The following is a 26,576-nucleotide window of genomic DNA, read 5'->3' as shown; positions in this document are numbered from 1 at the left end:
TTTTATTCAAAATCATGACACATTGCATTAATTATGCCACCATCATTTTATTCTCTTTTGACTCAGTTGCACATCATTATTTCCAGACTTTTATCTGACCACAGTTTTAGTCTGCAGTTACCCAAGTAATCTTATTTGCAGTTTTGAAGCACTGGCACAAGATTAGTTTTCTTCCTAATTCTTTGTTCTCCAGGCTGCATAGCTTGGCCAGTCTAAACTTCCGATTCAGTGAGTGGGAGATTAAAAGCTCAATCCCATATTTTGCTCTCTAAATTCTTAACACTTATGCAGTCCAGTATAAGGAAATACATACTATGCCCTAACAAGATGCCACAAAAAAAAAAAAAAATGTTCAGAGCACAGAAAAGCAGGAATCGGGCCTTCTTCAAGGAAAAAAACCCAAACATTTGGCATCAAAAAAGTCCCAGTGCACTTGTGGATAGAAATGTTGCATTTTATTATCACTTTAGGAAAAGCAACAAATTACTTAACCACACAACTCCAAGTACACAGTAATCCAACTGAGAAAATGTGGCTGATTATATACCTCAACATTGATCATCACAGTTCTTGTTTAAACAATTAAAGCCCATGAGGGTTTCTCAAATGAACCTGAATTATGGATAAATTTAAATGATAGGTTAAATTCTGCATGTCCGTCCTCCCTGCATCAGCAGTACTGCAGAAGACAAAAAGACCCAACTTTATTCAAGAAGTTAAATATTTTAAGCTACAAAACATTATAAAGCGACTACTTCACATATTAAGATTTTATCAAACTCTTCTCCTGAAATATCTGAAGTGTTTCTATGAAACATTATGCAGCTCACTTTTTTCTTTTTTTTAATAAAGATCAAGGCCTTGAATTAAGTTCAAACAATTCAACATTTTACATGAATAAGATAACTCCAGGTAAATTTATTTATTTTTAAAATACCTTGCAGTTTTTGTGCAAAGAACTACTTGATGTGCTACATTAAAAATTATGGGAACCATAATCGGACATAAATATATTAATGAGAAGTTACCAGTATAGTAGAGTATACCTTTCCCTATTTGTCTTCAGGACAAATTGGATTATAAAACTGTATTTTAATTAGAGTATGTTATTCTGAGAATACATTTCAGTTTTTCTGATCTTCAAAAATCTCTTCAGTGCCTAATTGGTTTTATTTTCTACTTTTGTCTCTGTCTTTATGCATTTCTGTTTCCTTTTCTATCCTAGGATAATAATGCCTCTATTTTACTGTCTGAACTAATTATCACTTCTCTCTCTTCCTGCCTGCTTGTTTTTATAATTACCAATTTGGTCTTCTGGTCTTCCTATTTTTCTTGCAACTGCAATGTCCTTCTTCCTAACAGGCAGACAAGAACTGCTTCCAGCTAAACAGCAGTTTATTTTTTTAAACATCCTGTTAGTTTTACATCTAAAAACTAACAAAGAGCTGTTTCTATACCAAAAACAAAATAGAAAGTGCCTTGCTTTTCTGCTTTCTATGAGTTCTGGATTGTAGCTTCCAGACTAACCTGCGAATTATACCTCATTCCTCTCTGAAAACAATCTGTGCATTAGAGTTAAGAGAGTGGAAAAAATGTGGCTGTGAGAAAAATTAAAAGGCTAAGCATTTTATAGAGTAGAAGATTAATATCAGTGAGAAGGTTCAGAGCAGCAACACCAAAAGCCATAGCTACACTGGAAATAAAGCAGAGGCACCCAGAGATTAAGATTAAAAAAAAAAAAAAAATTACAGGTGTATGTACATAAACTAAACAGTACTTCACATTTTAATTTCATATTAAAACAAAAGTTCAGTATAGACTGTACAGGCAGGATAGCATGAAGAAAATCTACGAGTCTTTTGGAGACAAGAAAAGGAAAAATAATTCCTAAAAAGAACTTCTGAAAACAATTTGTTAGCTGACTTTCAGGACATGGAGCTATTTTGCTTGCAAAAATTAAGACACTGGTGTTAACAGTAAACTGTATGTCGCAGATTGAAAATAGTTAAGTGAGAAACTCTCCAATAAATGCAGACTTGAAGTCCTTAATATGTAAAAGGAAAACAATGGGAATTAAAAAATTACTCTGTATGAAAGACTACTTTGCTCTAAGGAGTAAAGAATTAGTAAATTCATAGCATGAATGCAGTATGAAAAATCCATTTGCCTGTTAAACTTTTGTATATATTCTTAAAAAGCAATACCACTGTCAACTTCGATTTTAAAGTCAATTTCTATGATTAGAGAAATGTTTGCATGATAAAGGGAGTAAACAACTCAAAAAACCTTATGAAGTTTACCAAAGGCAAGTGTAAGGTCTTGCACCTGGGAAAACATAATCCAGGAGTGCAGCTCAGACTGGGATCCACCTGGCTACAGCGCAGCTCCATGGAAAGGGACCTGGGGTCCTGGTGGACAGGAAGCTCAACATGAGTGAAGAGTGTGCTGCTGCGGCCAAGAAGGCCAATAGGATGCTGGGTTGCATCAAAAAGGGCATCACCAGCAGAGATAAAGAAGTCATCATCCCACTCTACTCGGTGCTTGTCAGGCCACACCTGGAATACTGTGCACAGTTCTGGTCCCCGTTATACAAAAAAGATGAGGACAGGCTGGAGGGGGTCCAGAGAAGGGCCACCAAGATGATCAAGGGTCTGGGAAGCCTGCCGTATGGCGATAGGCTGAGAGCGCTGTGTTTTTTTAGCCTTGAGAAAAGGAGGCTTAGAGGTGATCTCATCACCATGTACCAGTACTTAAAGGGCAGCTACAAAGAAGATGGAGACTCCCATTTTACAAGAGTCCCATGGTGAGGACAAGGGGTAACGGGGACAAGTTACTCCCAGGACGATTCTGATTGGACACGAGAGGTAAACTTTTCACCATGAGAACAGTCAATCATTGGAATAATCTCCCCAGGGAAGTGGTTGACTCCGCTACGCTGAACACGTTTAAGACTCAGCTGGGCCATCTCATCTAGATTGTGCTAGAAACGTTGGACCAGATGATCCTTGAGGTCACTTCCAACCTGGTATTCTATGATTCTATAAGTGAAAAGTGGTACAGAACCACGGAGATCTAGCCATGCTGTAAGATAACATATACAGCAAGTCAGGTTTCTAAAGCGACCTAAAAATGGAGAGACACAATTGAGGAAAAGAAGCACTTCTCTTTAAAGATGTCCTCAGACCAGCAGCAAAGGAACTGCTTTGGAAACTTTTGATGGAAAGTCAGGTCTGGCAGGAGGGGATGTCTTGTTTGGCAGCTAGCAACTTCACAGGTGTGGCAGACACATTCATTTTCCAGGAAAGGGCAGGAATCCACCACAGAGAGAATAGGAGTAGAAACATTTGTGACTGCTTTTGGACTGAGCAGCCAGAAGCACAACAGAATCAAGTTCTGCATCTGGAGATGAGCAGATCAGGTGAAAAGACATTAGAGACTGGCATTAGAGATTACAGCTGTGCACTCCAGTTCACCCATGCCACTGAATCTATCAGTTGGATTAACGATTAGATTTTAACAGCATCAGTTTTCTGCCAGCAGAGCAAATTGATTGAAACTGTTCACAGCTGGGACACTGAACATCAATGTTAAGCCAAGAGAGGAATGGAACATGCTGCCACAGAGGGCATCTCAACAACCAGTCCTATTTTTCCAGCTTATGAATCACCTCCAGAATTCTTTGATGGATAGGCACCTTCATATGAACTAGAACAGTGTATTTACCTCACTGTATCAGGATGCAAACTTAAGTAAAGAAAAACTCAATTCTTCACAACTTTACCTACGGGTCTGCTTTCTGTTTCTCTCAGGGGACGCCCGCTCTGTCCTCCCTTGGCAGGCTCACTGCCCGCCTCATTCCGCGGGGAGCGCAGCTGCCTAAATGCAACGCCTCCTCCTCAGGAAATTCTATCAACAGTCAGCAGCAGCCAGAAGATGGTTACAGGCATCCTTCCTCTCTGCTACAGCCTCTTCACATTGTGCTGGTCAACAAACAACCAGGGCTGTTTGTTGTGGTTACGTACTAGCTTTACTTTAACATCTTTACCTACAAGTTAGTAAGGAGGTGAGATACTCTGTCCCAAGCAAACAGAATGGACTTCCTTACCACCACCACTTGAGAAAAATACAAACACACACACAGACATACAAAGCAGTTATCACTAACCATACACCCCTGCTTGTAGAATACAAGCATACATAAAATGTGTACCAGGAAATCCCACTTTGAAAACTGGATCAGAATCCACTCACTTGGCTTTCAAATAGCCCCTTGATCTCATTAAACTTTTAATTGGGAGGAAATTCGTTTAAATAATCAACTTCTGATTAAAAAAAAATTAACGAAATTTTTTTGCATATGCCTTTTATAAAGATCTTTAAAATACTTGAATCTTATTTGCATTTGAACCAAAGTTGAGTTCTGAAACAGTAATTCTCCACCTAGTTCCACTTTAAGCTTAATTCCTACTTTAACACATATCAGACCATTATCAAACAGCTCGGTCCAAGACAGCAGCAGATCACAAATCATATAAATATGTTTTCAAGCATTATTGGATTAAAACAGTTTCCTCTTTAACATAGGGACAGCACTACACTTGCCTTGTATATACAAAGGACGTAACTATGTCCATTCCCCTAAACACCAAGAAATCTTATTTTCACCATAGGCAAGCCAGAAAGCAGGCACTTCCTGAGTCTTCTGGGAGTGGCTGAATGCTGTTAATAAACAGACAGAAGCATAACTAGATTTTAGTCCTAGCTACGTCACTTGCAAAAGGAGCCAGGAAGACTTCACATTTAACCATAAATGAAGTAAGTGTGATATGATGCATCACAGTAAAAAAAATATTACTGTTTGTACGATGCTTAGAGATGCCGTTGCTCATTAAGAAATACCTGGAGAAAATCCCATCTTTACAGCAACACTGGAACACCACACAGTATAAAGCAGTGGGGCTATACATCAATGAAGCAGCAGAATGCTGAATTTGCTGTATGAGCAATAGCCATGCCAGGCCTCACATGAAGCAGAAGTTCTGTACAAACACAGCACATTCACTGCATGTCTAACATCAGCCTGCAGAAAATCCGCAAGAACAAAGTATCTGGCTTGGAAAACAGTGCTGCAAGATTTTTATTTTTGGAAAATTGTGCGAAGAATCATTTCATTCTTCACTTAGAAAAGATTACTACATGGTTTGACACTCAGTGTACAAGGTGAACATTTTACTGTATGACTAAGCAATCCACCGGTGAAACTACTGAAAACTTTAAAAACTTTCAAATGCCTCTCTACAAATTATAGATACTTCTACAATATTATTAAAAATGCATCCACAGGAAACTGAATGAGCAAGCAACCCTGACACTCTCCAGTTCTTCCATGTGTGACTTAACAACCTATTTTTGCATTCTAAAGAATCTGTTTTCTAAAAACTTGTAGAAACGGGAAAGAAGTCTTACCTACTGCCAACTTCTTCAGAGAAGGGTTCAGTTCCTGCTCTGCCCAGTCTGGCATAGCATCTAACAAGCAAAGTATGCACTGCTTTTTTCCTCTCCATACACTACAGGAGTGAACTTAGAACACTGCACTCAAGAAAAGAAGGGAGTGGTATCGATGTTACAAAGCGAAATGGTTCCCTGAGAGTAAGAGGTTATTACCCTGGAAGTATAATGACAAGGGGAGCAGTACAGTGGAAAGAACAGGGGAAAGCTAAAGGTTATGCAAATGGAATATTATTACAGAACACCTATATGCCCTACATCACAAATTCAGAAGAAAACAAGTTCCACCAGCTTTGCTGCTCATTTTGTTGCAACGAGCCAGCATCCACTGCTTTGCAGAACACAGTCACTGCTTATCAAGCTACATCTCCATCCTTTACATTTACATGCACAACTCAGTGCAAGCTGTATTACAGTACGTCCAGTTGTACTACCATGAAACTCAGCTTACACTGCGCTATTTAGTGAAAGTTTTACGGAACTAAAATGTGACGTAAGTAAAAGAATTATTAGTTTGCATGTAACTTAGTCAGAGTCTGTACTATAGACTATACTACAGTTCAGAACTATAACAGAGTCATAGCTCTGAACTCACCAAAAAGCCAAGATGACTGTGATAGCAAGCGATACAAATTTAAAACAAGGAAGTACTTTCTGCCAGCTGGGTGAGGCAAAAAAGAAGAGAGTATCAACTTCCCTGTCATCCAAATATCACTTCCTTGTATTTATCTGCTCAGCTATTAAGTAGACTGTTCTGAGGATAGCATTTTTAACTGACTTCAAAACCATAAAGTGTTTAACAAACAGGGTGCACAAATCGCATGCAGAAGGGTCAATTTGCTGTGTTTCACATTTAAAGATGCACATTTAAGCCTTATCTCAGTGGAATAAGTAGAAAGAAAAAAAACCTGTTTGGTATGGGTTGAATCATACTGTTTATCATTCTGACAATTAGGACAAACATAGTATAAAAATATCTATACAGAATCCAAGCACTGAGTATCAGCAGCAGAACTTCACTGTTTCAACACACAGAGAGTAAGATATATCCCTTGTAACTTGCCTTCTATGTATTTAATAAAGGTGCATGTTATTCAGAATATTAAACTCAAGTCAACAGTTCCTTAAAATATCTTTCGTGGCACTATTTCTAAACAGTAATTGGAGTAAACTCATAAAATAAAACTTATAGCACAGGAATAAAACTAACATATCCTGGTGTTAACTTTTAGATCACTTCTCACAATAAGCATAACTAAAATACCCAGTAAACCTACAAGAACTTGGTACTGAAATAATACATATTGAACCTTCTGGTAAACATTAATCTTTTACCTTCAAACACAGACACAGAGATCCAGACAGAATCTCCTTATTTAGCATAGCTCCAATAAGCTGTTTCAACTACTCTCACTGTTCCTAACATACATACACTGTAATACAGTGAATGCCACTGGAATATAAGAAAGTATTTCCTAATGCTATTATCAGCTCCCATCAGACAGATTTAAGATGAAGGCATACACATTTGCTGCTACTGGTATTCAAAAGATACAGCTGTACTGTACAGATTGTCAACAACTATTTGCTCTTCTAAATCACGCAGAGTAAGATACCCAGACACAGGTATTCTGATCAGCTCTTCAATTTTATTGAACTGAACGATTAGCCTTTTGTTGTTTAGGAAAGGCTGCAAATATTAACAAAATTAATCACTACAGACTCTGTTCTGAGTACACTCATTTCCCATCAAATGGGAGCAGACACTGGTCAAACACTTCAGAAGATGAGAGATCACTGGGGATTGGTTAGGTAAACAGTTACGGAACCAGAACACTCGTCTGTTAACTGATACACCATATACTGTTTGTTTTTGTCAAATCAAAAGATGAGGGGATTTTTCTGTAAAAAGTCCTACTCTAAGGTGAACTTCCCTTTTCAGCATCACCTGTGAATATTTTAGCACTCAAGAGAAAGAATACACAAGCCACATCTTTTCCCCTTCATGAGTATCTTGCAAACAACAGTAAGTACTTTTCAAACTTGATTATAAAACCAGATCCATATACTTAACAGGAAAGTAACATGGCAGTAAATTAGAGCCTTCCTATCTTCTCTGGGACACTATTTCAGATAAAGATAAGACCCTGGGGGAAAAACAAACAAACAAACAAACCAAACCAACCCCCCCCAAAACCACCAAAAACCAACAAGAAAAACAAACCAACCCACAAAAATCATCCTCTATTTTCAATGGAATCTACTGAACTCATTGTTTTTAAAGTAAAATTTGTAGTAACATTAACGTAACTGAATAAAGAATGTAAACTAAAACCAGATGTTACTACTGGCATCTTCAAAACAATGGAATTTTTCAAGGTTTTGTGATTCAGATAACTTAAAATGTAACAGGATTCTGCTGTGTGTCCGTTTATCTCAGAGTTTTTAAGATATGAGCTTAGAAATATAAAGTCCTCACTATAAACTTCAGAATCATAACCTGTATTGCAAGAATAACATAAAAATTATTCATAAAACATTTTTTTCTAGTAGAAATGTACTTTCTTTGCAAGATCAAATAATACAAACACATGCTGTTCCCCTTCCAGGTTAACAAGGTATTTTTCCTTCCCAAATACCTTAAATTACAAGGGAAATTATCGGTGATGTAATTTAACCATAAGCATATGCACTTCCATTAGAAAAGTTACATTTTTAAAACGGTAAAAAGCCCCTATTACAGCATATTTGGATATTGAAGTTGCATATACAAAAGCTGAGTACGAACTTCAGCATACTGAAAAAAAAAAAAAAACATGCATTTTTAAACTGTCATAGCTACATTTCTCATTCTTTCCAAAACATATACAAAGCCCAAACTCAAAACAGCTCAATTTCATACTGTTTCTGTAATCCGGCATAGCAATTACAGCAGTATTACAAAGACAATGGACTCCATAAATATATTCCACACCACTGCAGGAGTTCAATATTGAAAGCAAGCAAATCTATAGCATAATCAGTGCAAATATTTCTGAAGCAAGACAAATAGTACTCACGTTCAGGACAGAAGCAAACATGGAACAACAGGGTCACATCTGGCAGTACAGACACCAGACTGCATCCATTTCTTTTTGAAGAGCCGATTTCTTTTTGAGAGCCAATCAAACAGCCAACGTAGAAATTTAAAGGTACCTCAGTAGGAGCCTACCTTCTGCAGTTATTGCCTTCCTGACTATACTAACAAAAACACAAGGTTGTTCACACTGAAATACAGTAGAGATCAGAAAGGTATAGATAAACAAGCATCAAATCCAGGTACTTTACCTGTCACTGAAACAGAAGGGTCTTGGCCATTTTTTCCCCTCTCGTAATTTCTCAGGATCAGTTTTTAATCATCTTCTAATCTAATTTTTCCATCTCCTGTCCATCTACTACTTCCCTTTTAATTCCTTCTTTAAGCCTATTTTGCACAATTTACCCTACTGACCTAACTTCACTGTTTACCCAATAGGCAGATACTGAGAACCTTCTCTCTGCCCTAATCAAGAAATGCTTTGGGAAACCAATTTAGCAGCAACATTTTAAGCACTATGTTAATTCTATACTCCACACAAAGCAGCTCGCTCCACTGATGACAGCCACAGAAAAACTGCTATTGCAGTAAATAATTAGTAGGTCTCTTTCCTAATGACTTTACAGTATTACCAAATCAGACATAATAAAGAGCAAAACAGTTAAAAAGTGCTCAACAATATACTGGTGATGTAGTTCAAAATTCAATTGCAGATCAGCACAGTAACTCGCTACGAATCATAGTACTTCCCTTTCAAAACCCAGTTGTAACCAAGGAACCCTATAAAACTAACACTCCTTACTACACATCGACCTGTAAGTAGAAGAAAGTGACACAGTCTTTTTCTTGCCTAAAGACATGGAACCTCTCCTGTATTTTATGTCATTGCCACATCACACTCTTTATGTCCTGTATGAAAAACCCAACTATTTGTAATTTCGTTCTTCAACATGAAGTGCTACGCATGTCTTTACTAAATACTCATTTCACTAAGTCCTCAGGGAATTAAAATAGCAAAATATTAAACAGTAAGTGATAAATCTCAGTAAATAATCAATGTTCTAGGAACTGTCAGAAAATGCTACATAAATTCTGAGAAACAGCCTCAAATATTGAATAAAACATGAAATAATGACAAAACCACAAAACAGTTTCTTTTACACTGAATAAAAGTTATGTCTTTTTTTATTACACTGACTATAAAACTGAAACCATCTAATTGCATATGGGAGTTCCAACTTTTTAACATTATCAGCTTGATTAAAAACCCACTGAAAATCCGTGTTTCATATCTGGGGAGCCTTAACACTTTACATCCTAGCAAAAACATTTTCAAATCAGTGCTTAAAGCTTGCCTATTTGTAATCAAAAACATATCAGGATTTTGTGGTAGAAAAAAAAAAATGCAAGAGAAGTGCCTTTTCCCTAAGTATCTCTTTTTTTATTTCATAGATCATTACATATTGTAAAACCACGCCTACCTTTTAAAAAGAAAATAAATACAAACAAAATAAAATTTAATTAGTTGTTTTCTTATCTGCATCACTACATTAATTCAATGCGTCTTTAGCATATAATGGGAAATGAAAGAAATTAAAGAGACTCCCCAGCCACACATTTTTTCTGAAGAGAATGATTTGGAAAGGAAGCAAGAAAATCTCAAGAAAAGAGTTCAAAGACTACGTATCATTCTGGCAAAGGAGAACACCACTGTCATAAATGTTTTTTACATTTACACGAGTCTCAGAAAAATACGAAGTACTTTAAATGTTCAAAAGATCATTTATCAAAATATATTTGACTAAGTTTTGAATGTTCTTCTGTATCACATAAGATATCACAAAACAGTCACATGAAGGATTTATTTCCCAGATGCTTTAAAATGCTTGATAAGAATAAGCAAAACTATTATACTTCTACAAGAGCAGAACAGGCAATTCACACTTAAAAAACAAAATCACAAGGCTTATTGTGAGAGCAAAATTTGTTTTCAGATCATAAAAAAGCATATACAAAATATTTAACTGACAAATTGAGATACATTAAATAGTATTTCGTACCAAGATTAAGTATCTCCACTCTCCAGTTTCAAAAGAAATTAATAAACTGAAACAAAGGTAGCAAAACTGAATCAAGTAAGAGTCAAGAATATATTTTTATCTTAACCTGTCAGCAGTATCCCAAAACATCTCTTTAGCAATTAAACCCTCAGCATATAAATTTTTACTTCAGAATGCCATATTTCTTCTATTTCTTTACTCAGAAGCAACTTCACTCCTCCGCGAATTGAAAATAACCTTGTAATCTAGAAAGATTTACTGGGGAGAGAAAAAGAGAAAAGAAAGAATACTGCTTGCAATTTGATCTTCCTATCTGAAGGAGTCATCCAGAGAACTAGATTTTAGCCCAAGTCATGTAAATGAATGTGACCCTGATAATAATGGCATGAAACACAGGTTAATTCTTGGTATTTCATAAATTGCGAAAAGAAAGCCTATACTGTGACAAATTGTATTTTCAGCTCTGAAAGTTATGTTGGACTTGGTTTTATTGTAATTGATAAAAACTCAGTTTTCAAATTAGATTATGTATATGCAGGAACCAACTCACGTGAGATGTGCCCAGCATTAATACTTACACATTTTGCATTAGTCCATTAGGCTGGAAATACTTATTTGATATCAATGTGTTACAATTAAAAACGCACTGCTGATAGTAAAAGTAAAGTTGGGGTTTTTTTTCATTACATACAAGCAATTCCAAATTTTTATGCCTCTCAAGAATACATAGCAGCACAAACCCATAATAAATGCTTGAATCTCTAGCATTCCACAAACCGGATCATCCGCACAACAATCAAATGTATCATCCATTCAGTTCATAGAGGCAATCACTAGTAACAAGAGACCGATTTAAAAATAATTTAACACTCTCAAAACTGCTATGGTTGTCACCATCATTAGTTTCATTTGTTCTACTTGCATTTTAAAATCATGCTGAGATACAATATACTAATATCTTAATAATCATGCTTTTAACTAAGCCTATATAAAGTGTTTTGATTGATACAGAACTTTGTTGCTCATGAGTAGTGCAACATCTCACATCAAGGATTCCAAATTCAACAATAAGCTAAAATGTTAATTAAAATGTTTTTCACCATGCTGCAAAATAGTTTTCCCCATTTCAACAAACTGGAGAGATTACACAATACACTTACCACGACATCTGCATACTCATCTCTGATTTTCTGAATCTGTGCAACCTAGGAACAACTCTATTCATTTTTACAACTGTAATGTGTAAACTAGTAATAGCTTTTTTGCAGTGTAACAGATTTAATAGGTAAAGAACTCAAATGGAAACAAGTGGATTCCCGGTAACTACAGCAGAATACTGAATAGCAATAAAACTGGGCCACAACATCGATAAATGCACAACCAGTACACAAATACTGAGGTGAAATTGGGCATATAAAATCATGGAGAAAATACTGAACAAAGGTGTTTTTCTCAAGATCTAACTTAGGATTCCTAATATTAATGTAGGGTAACAGCATCCCAAATGTAATTCAAATAAACTACTTGCAGTTGAAACAGTAACCTGTTTCCAGCCAGATGAACGTAATTGGATGAGCCGTACTACCTTCTGTGTCAGCTAGTATTAAATACGGCTTTACTGGAAATGTCTTTTCATATACTGTCCTTAAGGTTTAAAGCCAAAAGATAAACTCATAAACTGCACATTTAAGCACTATGTAAAACATATCTACCATTGTTTCCACTCAAAAAAGTTAAAGCAATAACAGCTACTGAAAAGTATTTTTCATATGGCAATACTGATACAAAAGACTGCTGAAATATTAACACGAAAGCCTTCGGTAACACCTTTTTAAGATGTTGCAGGTGTTTTATACCATATAATAGAGAAAATAAATCACAGCCTATACAAAGCCCAGAAGAAAACTGCACACATCAGAAAGCATACTGTACCCCAAACATAACTTTACATAACTGGTACTTCTTCATTATTAACTTGCCGTGCTAACTCTTTATTCTTCTACTTTCCTCATAAAATAGAAGTTAATACTAAGCAGAAGACAGAAACTAATGCTGTTGAAGCAACTGAAAGAATTGTAACTCTAAAGAGATAAAAGATTATGAATAAAAATAACTTAAGAAGATAGTCTAAACAAACTAAAAATGGAGCAAGTAAATTGTCAGGAACTTCCAGCAAATGAAGATTAAAAGAAATTGTTTTCAGGAGAACAAAAAACAGAATCTCATGGTGAAGAATTGCGTAATATGTTAGGGTGCCATTTCCTGGTATGAACCGACTATTGCATTAGCTTGTTTAGTGGCAGAGAATATTGAAAAATAAAGGATCTAACTTCAAGCAAAGCCTCAAACCCTTTACTTATGACAGGAATACACAATTTTTTATTTAGATTTTTCAAGTGCCCTCATCAGCTCTCTATAAAATATAGTAACATCTCGGGGGGGGGGGGATATCATGCAATGAGATTAAACTCCACACTGTACTACTTTGAGATAACTGAAATCAACTGGAAAGAAAAGAAAAATTTGCAAAGTGCTTTTGAAAAAAATGCTTTAAAACTCACCGTCTGAAATTACAAGTATGGAGAGATGTAAGGCATTTTTGCTATGTACATGCAGCTGACTGGACAATTTCTGTACTTAACAAAAACCCCTTTCCAACATATGAAACATTGTTTTACATTGATTGCTTTAGGACAGATGAAGCCTGCAAGTGTTCTTTCCTTTGTACTTCATCATCATGACCAATAACAAGACAAAAATTTACCGAAGTTTAAAAATATGGATCACTCATTCCTCAATGTTTAACAAACAAAATATATAACCAGAACTGAAGAGAAAGTATTCTACAACAGACATACAGTGAAATTAATTACTGAAAAGTCACCTATAAATCCACTGAAATTATTAACAAGTTTGAGGGTACACTGTATTGAGTAAGAGGAATTAACAACCTAAGAAAGGATAGGAAGAAACAACATTATGAAAAACTATGCTGTCTTCCTAACAGAGTAACCAGTACCAGTCCTAGAAGTATCACAGGCAACATCCAAATAGCTGTCAGATTAACTGGGAGATAGAGGAGCATGATCCTCTTCCCACAAATGAACAGAAGTCAGCAAAAAATTAAGCCTCTTTTCCAATGACCTAAGGAAGAAAAACAGTCATGAAAGCCACAAGCTCCAGGTTTAACTTACGGTCTGATTACGTCTGCACGATAAAAGTTTGAAATGCTAAGTAAGTCCAAAGTACTACAAATAGACTATCAAGATCATAAGAAACATTTACATATAAGGTCTTTGTTAGAAATTCACTGTTCTCAGTTTCCCAGCATCCGGTATAGATAAACTAATAGCAGTACTCCCACCTAAGGTCTGTATTAAGATGAAACAACAGCTCTCCTTTCAGAGTTAAAACTCAAGATTGAAACTTGTGTTTGAAGCACTGATATGCCATCGTATCTCATTATTGAAAAAAGCATGAATGCTGGCCATTCAGTACTATCACCTTCAGCTGATTACATAGTTTCTCAAAAATTGCAAGGCATTTCATAGAAATTATGTCAAGATGTATTCGTAACATAGCCCACAATTACAGCCTTGCAGTATAAACCAGACAGAACATGGAAACATGTTTTATCTAAGAATCACTAAGCATAAATACCACTGCCACCTCATCTTTAAGACTTTATTTTAAAACTCTAAGAAAATTACTTCAGTTCAACTATTGAAATTTCAATGAAACTAAACGACACCCCCTCAGAATGAAAGTAATTGAAAGTCACCGGGTGCTAAGCCATCCAAGCATACAGAGCAGCTAGCGTACACAGCCTGTCATTGTTTTTCTTTGCACCTACTAAGGTTTTAACACATAGAACCAATTCCTGGTTTGACAAGACTTCAATTCCAATCCACTGACTGGATGTTTCTTCTGGTAAAAACTTCTTAGTTACACACAACCACTCCTACCTCCCTATCTCCCTCTCAGGAATGCTGAAGATAAAGCCGAAACTTGGGGAATCACACTTGTATCTCTCAAGTGCTAGGCTAGTGCCCAAGGAACTGCAGCATTGTCCCTGGAAGGAGATAATCATTAGACTCCCTAGCACCAGCACCAAAATAAAAATGTTTCTTAAAAAGCCATTATAGAAAGAAGTTGCCCTTGTTATTAGACAGAGATCAGTCAGGAAAAAAATGCTCAATATTAATGGTGTATCAAACTCGGGGAGATAGATTAGAAAACCTAGGTTATATAAATGCAATACTTCAGCAGGAATGAGAACATGACAAGGAAAACAAAAGGCCTCGCAGCTTTTACAAAACAAAGAAGCAATCAAGCTAAACCAAAACAAATAACCCACAACTCCTATTTCCTTAGTATCAACCTAAAGACTTAATCAGACCACCATACCTCTTGCTACAGGAATAAATATTTGAGTATCATGCCAAAGAGTCAGGATACTTCACAAAATTGCTTGGCTTGCCTCACATGGTGACATTTCTATTGAAGTTTCATGGAACTGTACAGTCTACATTCCCCTCGCGTTACTTATGAAGTAGAAAAATCCCAGGCATTTGGATTTTCCTGATAAGTTACTATTTAGTTTCAAGAAACTCATTTTTCCTCTTTTAAACATACCGTCTTCTTAGATACAAGACCTAACCAGATATTCCAGTCTGTTTTTTCCAATTTTATTACAACATGCTGAAGAACCTTTCAACACAAGTTCATCCTTTTCTACCCCTCCTCCAAATAAATTTGTAACATCTTCTTGACCATATTGCACAGATCTCAAATGTCATCATCTGTTTAGCAAATTCCCCAGATAATTAAAAACATAATTAAAATAAAACTTTTAATTAGATGAATTCTAAATCATTTGACAGTAAAATTTTCACCATTCATAAATCCCAGTACCAACCTATATCCTTGTTCTACTAAATCCCAGTTTAGAGCAGTCAAAGCTCATAAGCCTGAAAAGAGATCCCATTAAATAATTAAAGAAAATAACAAAACATCAGTAATTCTTGCTGATTTAAATAATGCAGTGCAGCAACTACAATCTACAGGTAGAGTCAGGAAGCTTAGATGCAAAGTGGTAACTCAGGATATACTGCACATTTTACCACAGAAACACACTGGAGGGGCCAGGCACGGGGAGAAATAGAAGACTGTCCTCTAAGATTACCTTGAAGAATGCATTAGTACTGCAATATCACTAGAGTATCTGCACATTTTAATCAGCTTTGCAATTACCCCCTCTCTTAAAAAAATCCGCTCTGAAAAGTTCCTAGTATACAATACTTTCTCTCAAGCACATTAATGAGTTTCACTGATCCTGTGAGGCCTTTGTTCCTAAAATGAACAAATATGGGTAAAATTAAATATATAGACAAGTATCTTTACTATTAGGATCTAAATAAAAGTAGATCTAAAGGGGATGAGGGAACCCATACTTGACTTTTCAGAACAAAACTGTTTTACCATCAGTTCTCATTAATAAACCTTCATAGAGTTTTCCATTTACTAATCACAAATTTGAACTTATTTTCAGAGAACAACTAAGATAAAACATGTTTCATTAAAATCCAGATAATGTGTATCATCTCTTATCAGCTACTGCACTTTATTGCTTTGTACCTTTTATAAACTAGGGTCTTAACCTTTTCTTTCACCTGAGCATTTGACTTCTCTCCTGAATCTCAAATCTATATTCTATCCTAAGACTTGTTAACAACTTCTATATATTTTTTTTTGAAAATCAGGCTGCTTCTAACCATTGCAATAGCTGCAATCCTTATCCATTCTTTATCCATCTCATTTCTCAATTACAGCAACATCCTTTTCTCTGCTATTGAGAGATTATCCTCTCACCCACATACGTTTCTTGAGCGTCATCTCGCCCTGTTTCTTTGCATCCTTCTCTGTCGTGTCAAACATTAGCCTCTAACCTCACTTTCAAGGATATTACTGGCTGATTCCAGCTCTATTACCTCATTATACCAAAGGATTACTGTTTGCTCTTCATGAGACTCCAGCACTCCCTTGTACATTTCAACAAGTATTTCCTGCATTCTCTTAAGTTGCTTACGTGCTAATCCCCTGCAAACATGACAAAGGTCCACCCCATTGCTGCCCTTCGCTTGCAAGGCATACCAAAAGAAACAGTTAAGATGTTGCAGTTGAGATCGCTGCCCATCATGCTGAACATTTGGTTTTCTTCTGCCAGAACTGAAAGTTAACTGAATTGGGGATGGTCTCTATACTCTGTGTTTGTGTAGAATGCAGCACAACACAAGCCCATTATGTGACTAATGGTTCTAGGCACTAAATATACACAAACATAAAATACACTCCAACTATTGATTACAGATGTCAAGTACCCTAAATATTCCTCTAATTGTGACTGACTTCATATAAATAGGGGAAAAAAACTGCAGGAAAATTAGATGCCATAACAGATAGCTAAAACAGGAACAATTTATCCACCCATTTGGGGGCGGGGGGGGGGGAAGTGTTGGCTATTAGAAACATTACAATTTCCTCTACCAGAATATTCCTCTACTGCAGAGAAAGCCAACTATATTGTAGCAGATATTGTCTTGGGTTCACACGTATCAATTATTTTCCTACTCATGGTCACAAGAAAACCCTATGCCACCTGGAGCAAATGATTATTTGAAAACATTATTAGAAAAGTAAAACATTATTTACGTTCTTTGAAAGAAATTAAGCATCTAGGGGAAAAACAAAGTGTACAAGAAGCATACCTCACATTCAAAGATAACCCCCTCAATTACTCTGCCAACTACAACTACAATTTACAAAGTGAGGTTTTCACATCCACTTGAGCTGGTCACCCATCATGCATGAGAAAGAATCCAGCAATCAAGTGCTGTCTTTCCAAAGGACTTACAAAGCAGAAAAAGATCCAAAAGGCACACCCATCTTCATCACCTTCACTCACATCTGGTTCCCCCAAGTTCCGAAAGTAAGACTGCCCCTCGGCTGTCCAGTGCAATTGCTGTCATATTTCAGAAGTTCTTCAGTAATTGAATAACACTCCAAACTCAAATCAAGTGAATGTCATTTCATTGCACAATGCTGAAAAAATATTGTTTACTTAATATGAAACTACAGAAAAGCATGTTGTACTATTTCTTGTGTACCAGCCGATGAGAAGTGATTTGAACGGTACCTGCCTCCTAAACAAACACTTGCTAAACATAAGCATTACACTAATAGATACTATGATAAAGCGATGAAGTTTCTTGTTATTACACAGCAGATTTTACCCATTCAAGTGAAGACACTTAAATGTTTACTTCAAGTACACAGTCTGGTCAAAGAGAATCAGGACAAGTTATTAGAATTTGCTGCTTTTTGTGTTTTGCTTCTAACATTTTAAAACACTATAATGGTTTGCACTTACACATTAAAGAATGCTGAAGTATTCTACAAATGCAGGTATTGTTACAATATTGATTTGATTAAAAAGGATCCAAATTTTAGTCCAATTTTACAACCCAACTAACTGAGAGAAAAAATAAGTTTACTTGCCCAAGACCACACAAGAGTTCCACAGTAAAGCCCAAGAAAAATCCAGGTCTTGCAATTTTAGCTTTTTAGCTCACTGGAAGACTGCACTTTTCCCTTGAAAGATGTAAAAAGTAACAAAACTGTGTACAAACCACAGTGCCAAAAAGCAGTTTTAGCACTCTAACACCCTTTTTGTTGTAAATGACAAAGCAGAAGCAGAGTTCTGACTAAAGAAAAAATCAAGGAAAAGGTATTAATGAATCTCACATGTAACTATTTCAAAATTTCGATACTATTGAAATTAACAGAAATATAAGTACACCTGAAACTAAGCCCTTTCTTGTTCTTGTCACCTAGCAGGAAGTACAATACTGTTGCCCTCTCCTCTTAGAATAGAACTTATAGTGGAGAAAAACCAGCAACCCAGACTAATAAATTCATTGCAGATAATTCTACAAACAAAGTCAGTGTAGAGGGTCAGCATTTTAATGACAACCAGAAGGTTTTCATTAGCCTAATACTTTTTTCTTCCTTCTCCTCCCATCCAGCTGAAGCACTGACATGCATCTGAAGACGGACCTCTCAACTTTCTGCCAAGAGAGCACTGGGACTGGGGTACGTAAACTCACTAGGGGCAAAATGAAACAAGCTGATTGGAATTTCAGCTTTCACTGAACAATTTGTTCACCAACACAAGGAAAAAGCTGAACATATCTGGACTTTGGGGAATTATTTTTCTACCAAAAAGAATTCAAGCTGCTGAAAAAGTATGCACATGTGTGCTATGAACTATGAAAATTTAATCTGAAATGTGTTAAAGTTGTTCCCCTCCATAAAAAAAAACAAACAAACCAACCAACCCCAAAAAATAACCCACCCAAAACCTGCATTACTCAATTACTGGCTTTACCAAGCACGCTAAAAAACTGTTCTGCAAATGTAAGGACTGAAGTATTCAACTACTGTATTAATAACAGAGGGTCTCACCCAGATCAATCCAGTGTAAGAACTAATTTAAACACACAAATGACCTTTTAAACACTTTTAGACTTTTTTCAGTATGTCTATAGTACCTACTGGGACACCCCTCACCAAAACCAGAAACCTGAACACGTTGACAACAGACTTTTCTCTGCTCATGCTTTTCTCCATCCCAAGTTCTGATGGATTTGCCGTTCCAAAGGATCATTGTTTTGACAGACACACTCTTTAAAGAAATCCTCTGCTTGGTTGAGATAAAAGATCTTGCAATCTCAACCAACCTCCTCCTATTCTCACTCAGGAAATCAAACTGCCAGCTGTAGCATTTAGAATCTTGATACAGGCAACTCTCAGATTTTGTATTATGAATAAGGATACTACATACATTTTTAAAAAGACAGAAATATTCTTCCAGTGTACAGAATTTCCAGATTAGTAAAGTCCCATGCATGTTTGCAACTTCCTTGAAGAGCATATACATTTCCAAGTACATACACAAGTGGGGACATAAATAAAAACAGATGCCATTTTAATACATATCAGGTGATAAACAGTTTTCAAAACTGAAAAAATACTTTCTAAACAGACACTCAAGGGCACAAACACATATGCATTCTTAAATTAAATTATGTTCAACATCAAAACCAAACTGATAAAAGTCTCAAGACAATGACTCACCCCTTCCTGGAAAAACCAGTAAAAAGGTCAGATGTTTATGAACCAGACAATTGCTGGAAAAATACGGACAAACATTATTTCTAACTAAAACTCAATACAATTGTTTTCATTCTGGAGCCTGAAGTAACTACACATTCAATAATCAAGTATTTGATCCTTACATAACTTTCTATTTGGAAATCTTCGAAGTCTTCAGGAGAGTGAGATAAGCTGCACAATACTCTCTGCGAAAGACTAATCTCACAGAGGTTAAGCATTTTACCCAGTGTCTTACCCATGACAGAGGAAATGTATGGCCATCCCATGCATCTGGAAAACTCTGTAATTTCATACTTTAGCCACAAGACACATTCCTTGCACACATTTGCAGACCACAACAGCAAGAACACTGAATGAAAAGGGAATCTGTACACAGTACTACTCGCAATCTTTATGTTAAGTTGAAGAAGAAATCTGGGAAAAAACATCCAGGTTTCATCTCACAAACATCTACATATTAAACAGAATATTGCCTCTAACACAGTATACATTAGCACACTGGAAAAGAAGTTTACGAAAGATTAAGATGCAAAAGCACAGAAGAATTTCCGCATGAGATATGGTTTGATATTTAGAATTACTTTCAATGCTTTTTTAACTGTTTAAAAAAACAATTGACTAGCATTAACAATGCTAGTGACTACATAACCACACAGTCATATTAACTATAGAGAAAGGTTTCTTAGTTTCAAACTGCTTGGGAAAAAAAGCTTTTATTTAGCTAAAAAAAATTATCAAATCTTCTAACCTAGTGAACAAAAATACAAGAAATTATTACATCAGAAATATGCTACATAATACTTAGCTACTTTTTGAAGTCAACCTTTTCATATTTACATTCTGTGGATGTTTTCCATATAGCTAAACTCACCAACTTTTAAGATTAGACAACATCACCACACAATTTATCATCTTCTACAAAAAGAGAATATATGATTTTAAAACAAGAAGGAAACAATGTCTGAAACAGACAACGAAAGCATAAGAAAATTTTTAACAGCTTTTGAAAAACTACTGATGCAACTGAAGATTATTTAATATTTTTGTGAATAAAACTTGGGTTTAGGCACAAAATGAATTTTGTTTAAGGAAAGATTAAAAAGAGCACATCATCAAATATACTTTGATCTTTCTTTGGTCAAACATAACTTATTTCTAAAATAATATTCTACAGTGCCAGTGGTTTCTTAATTATAAAAGATGGTGTGCTTCTGGCCCCAAGGAGCTCACAACAATAGTATCATTAAATCTTCTATAGCTTTTTTTTTTTTTAATCATAAAATCTTAGCACAAAAGCCCTCAGCAAAACTTCTGCTTTAAATATTTATCAAGAGCTGAGAAACAGATGGCTAGACTGGTTTTACAGACTGAAAACGTTCTGACATGGTATTCAAACTCTTTTTCTGCCAACTGCTATTAAGGGGTTCACAGAGGTTCGAAAGACAGAATGTGCATCAAAAGTTGAAAAACATCCTTCCTGATTTTTTTAAAGAGACAGCACAAACTCTTTAATTAATTTCCAAGGAAGCCACTTCAGAGTGCCAATCACAGAGAGTTTCACTTGCCTCCACTCATTAAGCCAAGAACTTCATTATCAACCATCCTCCTGTCTCCAAAGCTCAGTGAGCCTTTAGCATCAAAGCAAAGGCACTACATATTCAATTTCACTGAACAAAAACCTAAGACAACAATAACCAGATACATTTTGTTAAATATTCTATGTTAACGTTATTTGTAGGCTTTACGCCCATCACAAAAAGAACTCCAGATGTGCAGAAACATACACGCTGAACAGATGCTCATGCTGCGTAGATTCCTTAATGCATCAGAATCCATCATTTTTATTTCCAAATATTTCAAGTTACTAAAAAAAACTATTTTAGTTCCATTCATCTATTCTTGCCTCGGGCATTGCAGTACAGTCTGTTAGAAGTCAGACAGGGCACTTTATTAAGCAAAGTATGCAAGTCTGACCAGGACTTCAGTGTGTAAATCCTCTTACTGCTCATGAGGTGAACATAAGCATGCTGCATTTGAAAAAAGCATGTTAAAAAAAGTTAAAACTCTGAAAAGTGTATCTAAATAAACAGCAGCAATTTTCTATTACTAATGAAGTGCAGCAATGCTACTTTGCGATTATGTGCCCCCTTTCATCAGACAATTACTGCTTTACAAATATTACCTAGGAAAAAGTTAATATTACAGACAGGAAAATTTAGCACACAACAGTCAAATTCTCAGAAAATATAATTTCAACTGCATTACAGAAGACTAGACTTTCCAGTTCTAACTATTAAGAGAATATTATCATGCAAGGCAGTTCACTGAAGTGTCTCAGGTTTTATGTGGACATACCATAAGGAATATGCTGCAGAGTGACCACAAAGATAAATGCACTAATGAGAATAAAACTATTTGTGGAATAATACTTTCAAAATTGATCAAAATTTTTTGTTGTGCTAAAAAAAAGGCATAAAAGGGGAACACATTTCACACAGCGTAGAAAACGTTGTAGAATGAAACAGTTCTAATGACAGGATGGCTTAAATGAATCAACATTTTACTATTATTAATTCACATTATTTCATACAATGCTATCACAGAAAATACATTCATAATCGGAAGCAGTAACGCAACAGGGAGCATGCTGTTTAGCCAAGACATGCTGAAAAGCACAAAGTGACTACTTCAGCTTACTCAAGACATACATGTTTTAGCCAATGCACACCCACTTCAGAGAATGGTGGTGTACTTATAAAAATGGTTGCTTGAAAAACAAAAAGCCCGATAATCCACGAACAGGAATAGCAGCTACAGAATTTAAAGAATTAGAAAATACTGGCCCATCAAATAAAATCTTTCCCTTGTCATATCCCTGATATAACCATTTAAGAAATAAGAGTAGCGCATGCATCGTTTCAATACCAGAACAGCCGTATTAAATACGTACCCTATAAATAGCCGATATAAGTTGCTTTCCTAATTCCCTAATTTTTCTTACCGCTCCTTACTGGTCTCTAAATTCATCCACGCACACTTTTTATTTTATCAGAAAGAGCATAAAGACTCCAGAAAAAAGAAAAAAAAAAAATCAGACCTGCAAATCAACATAAAATACCAATAACCAGCATGAAGAGATACAATTTGAGAAGGCAGGGTTAAGGAGATATTAAAACACCTGATAGAAAATCATCACATTTGCCTCAGTGAATCAGCAAAGCCTACATATATATTTGCAAATGTTCTGAAAAACTATCATCTAGATATCAGTCTTAATCCTGAAAAATTCCACTTTATGACCACAGGTGCAAGCACTAATGAGGGAGAGCTTTAGGCTCAACGAGGTCTCCAGAAAACCTGTGCAGAACAGCTCTCTGCAGCTGGAGACTCTTACCGCTGTGAGTGCCCTGCTGCCATTAGCAAACCCAGCGTGGCTTGGGCTGCCTTCTGAAGCTGCACGGATGCCTGCAACCCAGAACAATGAAGGAAAAGCTACAGTAGAACACAAACACATCTAATAGTTTATTTACTCCTTGTGCAGAGCCCTGTCTTTGAAACTCCACAAATACTGTTTTTCCTTGTGTTTTTAACCCAGATTTAAGCTAATTTTTAATGAACTTAATTTTGTGCCAGATTTAAAAAAAATATTGTTATTTGCCCAAGTTGTTAAAACAATTAAATGTTCAATGTTCCTCCCCATCAGTAAGAGAAGCACTGAATATTCTTCCTAAACTAAGAGAAGTTTGCTTCATATCCCTAATAGATATTTTTTAAAAAGTATGATCAGATTCAGCAGAAAAAAATAACCCACTTAGAAGGCACACTTTAATGTAAAAAAGAACCTTGTCTTGTCAGAGTCTAGTTATATAGTTACAAACAGACCATTTTATGCATAGTTACCTGATTAGCATACAGTTGCAGGTATCCCCTGATATGAAGCAAAAAGTGTATTACATTTTGCTGAAATAAAAATGTTGCAGTAAAACTTTAAAAATTTTTAAAATTCTGGCATTATTTCTTCAAACCAACACATAAGAAGTAGTGACTTAGGAAATAACATATAGTAGGTCTAGATAAAATTCAGCTAGTTTCACGACACTGTGAATGAAGTACCTGTCATTAAAAGGAAGTCTGAGGTCAAAATCCACCTTTTTGTATACATTTCTTAAGCACATAAGGAAGAAGAACACTTTCTTACAAAACCGAATACAAGATAGACGACAAAACCTGAACTGTCATTTACAAGCTGCACAAAGAAAATAAAATTAAGAGGCTGCCAAAATTAACAGAGTAAGCCAAAACTCTGCTTTCTAAAGTGAGACATACTTAAGCACTTACAGAAGAAAATTCTGTGCTCTCCTAAAATGCAAACCCCCCACTCTTCCAAAACACTGACCTACAACCTCTCATCTGAAGTATATACAAGCATGAGCTACAAAGACACGCTTGTGCTGCCGACATAAATCACGGCTTTTACTTACTCCTTATTGTTAATATTACAACAGTTTTATATTTCTGTTTTGTTACAGCAGTGCTGTCAGTACTTCATAAGTGTATTTTATCTGAATTCTCATCATGCCTATAAATCCTAATTAAGTACAAGGTACTGTATAAAACACTAAAGTAACCCCTAAATATCATTAAATCAGGCTTCTCCACGTCATACACTTGATGCAATGCTATTACATCTTCATTTTGCATAGCCAGACGCAACTTAATTCAGGTGGCTTCAGGAGCTTCACTGGCCCAGCTCCTCCACCCCACCCACAGGCTCCAGCTGCAATGCCACAACCTGCCTTTGATTCCCCAACTTACTCGGGCAACTAGTTGCCTCGGTGCTGAGCAGATCTTTGCTCCTCTAGAGACTAATAGCCCTGTACTAGAAACTACTGATAAAGGAATTTAATTCAACTTCAAATTAAAAAAAAAAAAAGGAGAGGAAAAAAATTATAATCCTAGGTCCCAGTTAAGAGTTCCTGAATAGACTTCAAGTTGCAATGTTTAGGGTTGTGTAAATTTTTTTCTGAGCACAAGTGTCTGTGCTTCACAGTCTTTGGTCTTTAAGAGCAAATAAACGAAGGGCAGGCAGCATTTAAAACGGCGCCGTTAAACCCTCCTTGGTACTACAGTTTTTTTTTGCTTAAGCTTTCCCACGATCAGCGTCAGCTCCAGCTCCAGCCGCAACAGTCGGAATCTGAGAGAGAAAATAAAACATCCCACAACTGCCTGCGAGCAGACATCGCCGTGCTTCACTCCGGCAGACTCCCCCGGGAGAAGCCCCTGCTTTGCCGCCCTCGGCACAGCCAAAAAAACCTTCGGAGGAGGGGTGGAGGTTTAAGACAAGACCTAATGCAACGCAGACACAGGCGCACAGACGCTGCCTGTCTCCCTGCTGCCAATTCTTTGTATTTAAAAAATAAAACACAATACAGTATTAGCCAATGTTCTGGGGTACTTTCAGAGACAAAGCTGTATAATAGCTGCTTCCAATTAGGGGCGACAGCTCAAAACGCTTTACTCGTCAGAGCAGTCCGGTGGCTTTCGGGAGAGGAGCAGCCCTGCGACCGCCCGGCACCGCCGCCCACGGGGTGCCCGGTGCGGGCCGCGGCCGCTGCCCGAGCCCGAGCCGAGCCGAGCCGGGACCCCGCCCCACGCCCCCCCCAAAGCCCGCCGCCGGCCCCAGCCGCCTCGCACCGAGAGCCCTCCCCTCCCTTCGCCTCGGAGGAAGGCGGGGGGCGCACACAAAGAAGCCCGACCTGCTGCGACCGTTACCGGGCGAACGGCGGAGGGCGAGGCGCCGCGGTGAGCGCCATGGCCGCGCCAGGCGGCGCGCGCGCGCACCCACACCCCGGCCGAGGCGCTCCCCGACCCCCGAGCACCGCCCCAGCCCCCCTTCCCCAGCCCTCACGCCGCCTCCCTCCGCCGCTTCCAGCGCCTCCTCGTCCCCCCCCGAAGTCCCCCCTGCCCGGGGCACCGCCGTCCCAGCACCGAACAAAGCGCCTCGGCGGCCGGCTGAGCTCCGGCCGCTCCGCACCTCCCCCCCGGGGAAGCCGCCTCAGCAGACAAGGGAAGGCGGCGAATCCCAGACACAATGAGAGGCGAGCCGGGACTCACCCACAGCTCCGTGCCCCAGCTCATGGCTGCTCCGGGGGCAGCGCCGGCTCCAGCAGAGGCGACGGCGGGGATCAGGAGTCGGGCGGCGGCCGGAGAAGGGCGGGAGGGGGGGGGGGGGGAAGTCCCGCCGGTGGCCTCGGTCACTGGGGAGAGGCGAGAGGCGGCGGCGGCAAGGAACGACGTCGCTCCCAGATCCAGCTCCGCCTGGCGCGGGGAGGGGGGGAGCCGCGGAGGAAACTGGGAGAGGGGCGGGGCCGGCTGAGGCGGCGGGGGGACGGGACGGGGTGAGGCCGCCGCCGCCGCCGCCGCCGCGGGAGGGAGGTGGGCGCCCGGCCTCCCTCCCGCGGCGCCCGTGCACCCCGAAGCCCCCAGCGGCGTTGGGGCGGAGGGGTGTCACGGTGCGAGGCGCCTCCCGTTGCCGCCGGCGTCGTTACTCATTAACGAGGAGGAGGAGGAGGAGGGGGCGCCTGGCGGGAGGCGGCAACGAGGCCCCGGGTCTTTGTATCCCGCCCGGTTGCGAGGCCGCCTCGCCTCCCCCCGGGAAAGCGCTGACTCACGCCCGGGAGGGAGGCGGGAATCCCGCC

General features: G+C 38.0%; 1 protein-coding gene across 2 annotated transcripts in view; it reads right to left on the bottom strand.

The window, feature by feature from the left end:
• FNBP1L (formin binding protein 1 like) overlaps nt 1-26,099 on the bottom strand; it is a 57,836-nt gene extending 31,737 nt beyond the window's left edge. For both annotated transcript variants that reach the window (XM_082313726.1, XM_082313725.1), the window contains exon 1: nt 25,993-26,099. In XM_082313726.1, coding sequence (XP_082169852.1) covers nt 25,993-26,016 — 24 coding nt within the window. In that variant the 5' untranslated portion in view covers nt 26,017-26,099. The remainder of the gene's footprint in view (nt 1-25,992) is intronic.
• Between the last annotated feature and the right edge of the window lie 477 nt (nt 26,100-26,576).

The sequence above is a fragment of the Platalea leucorodia genome (genome assembly GCF_965183815.1).
Source record: "Platalea leucorodia genome assembly, chromosome: 5".
NCBI classification, from domain to species: Eukaryota; Metazoa; Chordata; class Aves; order Pelecaniformes; family Threskiornithidae; genus Platalea; species Platalea leucorodia.
The sequence above is the reverse complement of the archived record's forward strand: the minus strand, read 5'-3'. Positions and strand labels throughout refer to the sequence as shown.